Raw genomic sequence first — 3,167 nt, 5'->3', positions numbered from 1 at the left:
TGACGGAGCCGCACCAAACCCCCCCCCCCCCAGCCCCCCCCCCGGGGCCACAGAAGGCACCTGGAGCCCTTCCATTTTTTTTTACCGAAGTTTATTAGTTTTTAACTTTTAATATATTTAACCTTTTATTTTTTTTAAAAAAAAAAAAAAAACAAAAACAAACGAAAAAAAAACCAACAAAACACGTTTTGGTCTGACGTCGGTTAATGGTCCTTCCCCCCCCCCACACCCCATCGCACGCCCCCCCCCCCGGCACTGGGAAGTCTCACCGCATCCCGGGGGGGGGGACGCGGGAGGCAGAGCCGAGCCCGGCTCCTTCCGGCTTCCAAATAAATAGAGAGAAAGGGGGAAAAAAAGGGAAAAAAAAAAAAAACAAACCAAAACCCAAAATATCAGTTGCCAATTTGTCCTGTTTGGGGCGGGGGAGGGACCGGGAGAGGCCACGGAGACTCCAAACCCATTTCCAGAAGGGAAAGGAGGGGATTAAACTCCTCCGTGAGACACCAGCAGCGACTGAACCCTGCTCCGAGCCCCCCCGGGAACTCCCCAAGTGTCGTCCCCCCCGTCACTTCCCAAGTGCGTGTCCCCCCCCCGACCCCGTCCCTCGGCCACCAAAACCCCCAGGACTCAACCCATTCCCCGCTCCCAACCCTCCGGGGGCGGCGGAGCAGGGCTCGGGCCAGGGAACCAGGGAAGGGCTTTTTCCCGGGGTGTGAAGGGGGGGGGGGGGGGGGGCTGCAGGATGCGCTCCCCCCCCCCCCCCCAAGAGGGAAACAGGGGTGGGGAATAACGTGGGGCTGGAGCCGGGGGGGGCTGCGGGGAGGGAGGACGGTGGGAACCATCCTGGCTCTGCCCGTGCCGGGCACCGCGGCGGATTAAGGCAGTGGGTGAGAAAAGGCAGAAAAGGGCACCAACGGTGAGCGTGAGGTGGAGAAACAACCCCCCCCCCCCCATCCCCGAACCGTGCCCCCCCCCCCCCGCCCCCCCCTCAGAGGGTTCTCCGGGGTCCCGGTTTGCTCTGCCGGAGCGGGGAGGGGCGAGGATGGAGGGGTCACGGGGGACCTCGGCACCCGGCGAGGGTGGCATCGGTGGGATTTGGCGTCTCCCGGGTCTGGTGTCCGTCCGTCCCCCCCCCCCTCCGGCGGCCCCCGCGGGAAGGAGGGCGCTCAGTCGGTTTTGCGGTGGTTGTTGTTGAGGACGGCGTGGCCGTTGGAGAGGGGCCCGTTCTTCGCCGCCTCCTCCTCCTCCTCCGAGTTGTCCGTCTCTTCCCGGTCGCTCCTCTCGTCCTCCACCACCTGGGGGGGGGGGGAAGGGGGGAGGAGAGGGAAAGGGGAGGGGGGACTCAGTGACACCCCCTTGTCCTGCCGTGCCTCAGTTTCCCCCTCCCCACCAAGGGCTCTCCAGGACTCGGGGTTTGGGGTGGGGAGGGGGTCTCCATCGCAACCCCCCGCCTCCACCCTGCTCCGGGGGGTGACCCGCACCCTCTATCCCCCCCCCTCCTCATCTCCCAGGAGCCCCCAGCCCCCCCCTCTTGCCTTTCCAGTTATGAACTTCTGGGCCATGCGGATGATGAGGTAGGCCCAGAAGACGTGCAGCGACTGCAGCACCACCATCATGAAGTTGAAGAAGTAGTAGCCGAAGAAGGCGGGGTAGAGATCCAAGGGATAAACCACGGTGCAGTGCATGATCCTGCCGGGGGGGGGAGGGAAAAAAAAAAAAAAAAAAATAATCAAAAAAGCAGCTCCCTCAGGGGCAGGGACCACCATCCTGCCCCCAGACCTGTGGGTGTCCGTGTCCCCCCTCAACTCCGTGCCTCAGTTTCCCCACCCCGCGGCCCCGGCGCTCACCAGAAGGGCAGGATGACCAGGCGGGTGACGATGAAGACGGCGGCGAAGACGATGAAGATGTTATTGCAGGTGTTTCTCCAGCCGGCGTAGTTGAACATCTTGGCGGACTGTGGGAAAGGGGGAAGACAAAGGGGGGGGGGTCAGCTGGGGGCGGGGGGGGGGACACGGGACAGGGCCGGGGCCGTGGTGGGGACGGTACCTCCAGGAGATAATCCGAGGAGTCGTGCAGGGCCATGATGAGCGTCCCCGCGCGGATGTAGTTGGCGAACCAGGAGAAGCTGATGAGGATGATGGTGGCGACGTGGTGGATGATTTGCTCTTTGAAGTCCTGGGGGGGGGGGGGAGCGGGGAGGGGGGGTGTTACCACAACCCGGCCCCCACCCCCAGCACCCCGATATCCCTCTCCTCTCGGCCCCCAGACCCCTCCCAGCCCAGGGGGCCCCAATCCCTACCACAGGGGCGAAGAAAACCCTGCTAGGATGTCCCCGTGGCTGCCCCCCCGGTCCTCAGAGAGCCCCCCCTGACCTCAGAGAGCCCCCCCCGACCTCAGAGAGCCCCCCCCCCGGTCCTCAGAGAGCCTCCCCCCTGCCGCAGCCCACCTTGCGCTTGACGTCGGAGGCGATGCTGAAGAGCAGGGACCAGTAGAAGGAGAGTTCGATCATGTAGTACCAGTACTGGGAGGGCAGCATGCTCTGAAAGCCAAGAGTCGGGCTGGGGGGGGATTCCTCTGTGTGCCCCCGGGGGGGGAGAGGGGGGTGTCCATCCCCTTCTGTGGCCACCAGCCAGATCCACGGGGACCCTTCTGCACCCCACGGTGTGCAACCCCCTCCCCATGCGTCAGCCAGACCCATAGGGGCGACAGAGACACCGTGCACCCCCCAGAGAAACCCTCTCACCCCCACCTGGGGACTCCGGTTCCCCCCCCCCCAGCATGGGGGGGGGGGGGGGGCTGTGGGAGGGCGATGGGACGGGGGCTCACCTGGATGGGGTATCCCTTCCACACCTCCCGGAGGTCGTAGAACCAGGGTTTCTGCGGGACACGGGGAGGGGAGAGAGAGAGAGAGGTGTTAGAGGGGGGGGCTGGAGGGGGGGGTCCAGGGAGGCGCGAGGGGGGGGGCCCAATACTTACATCCACTATGACAGCCATGCCAGCAATGAAAGCAATAAGGTAAAACGTGAATCGCCAACTGGAAAAAGGAAGCAGAGGGTCCTCAGAGGGGCACCGGGGCGAGGGAGGGAGAAGGACGGACCCACCGGACCCATATTTCCCCCCTCCCAGGGCAGCTCCCGGTCGTGTCGTGTCGTGTGTCATCCCCACCC

The 3,167-nt window shown here is 64.4% G+C and overlaps 1 protein-coding gene across 1 annotated transcript; it reads right to left on the bottom strand.

Moving 5' to 3' along the window:
- Nucleotides 1–1,166: 1,166 nt before the first annotated feature.
- Nucleotides 1,167–3,159, bottom strand: CERS2 (ceramide synthase 2). Its single transcript, XM_074164384.1, has 8 exons — nt 3,107–3,159; nt 2,977–3,034; nt 2,827–2,877; nt 2,447–2,539; nt 2,047–2,175; nt 1,848–1,954; nt 1,536–1,689; nt 1,167–1,295 (listed from the first exon to the last, which is right to left on the bottom strand). Exons 1-8 carry the CDS (start codon nt 3,157–3,159, stop codon nt 1,167–1,169), a joined length of 774 nt encoding a protein of 257 aa, XP_074020485.1.
- Nucleotides 3,160–3,167: the final 8 nt, after the last annotated feature.

The sequence above is a fragment of the Numenius arquata genome, chromosome 27 (assembly GCF_964106895.1).
Source record: "Numenius arquata chromosome 27, bNumArq3.hap1.1, whole genome shotgun sequence".
NCBI lineage: Eukaryota > Metazoa > Chordata > Aves > Charadriiformes > Scolopacidae > Numenius > Numenius arquata.
This window is presented reverse-complemented; position numbering and strand designations above follow the sequence as displayed.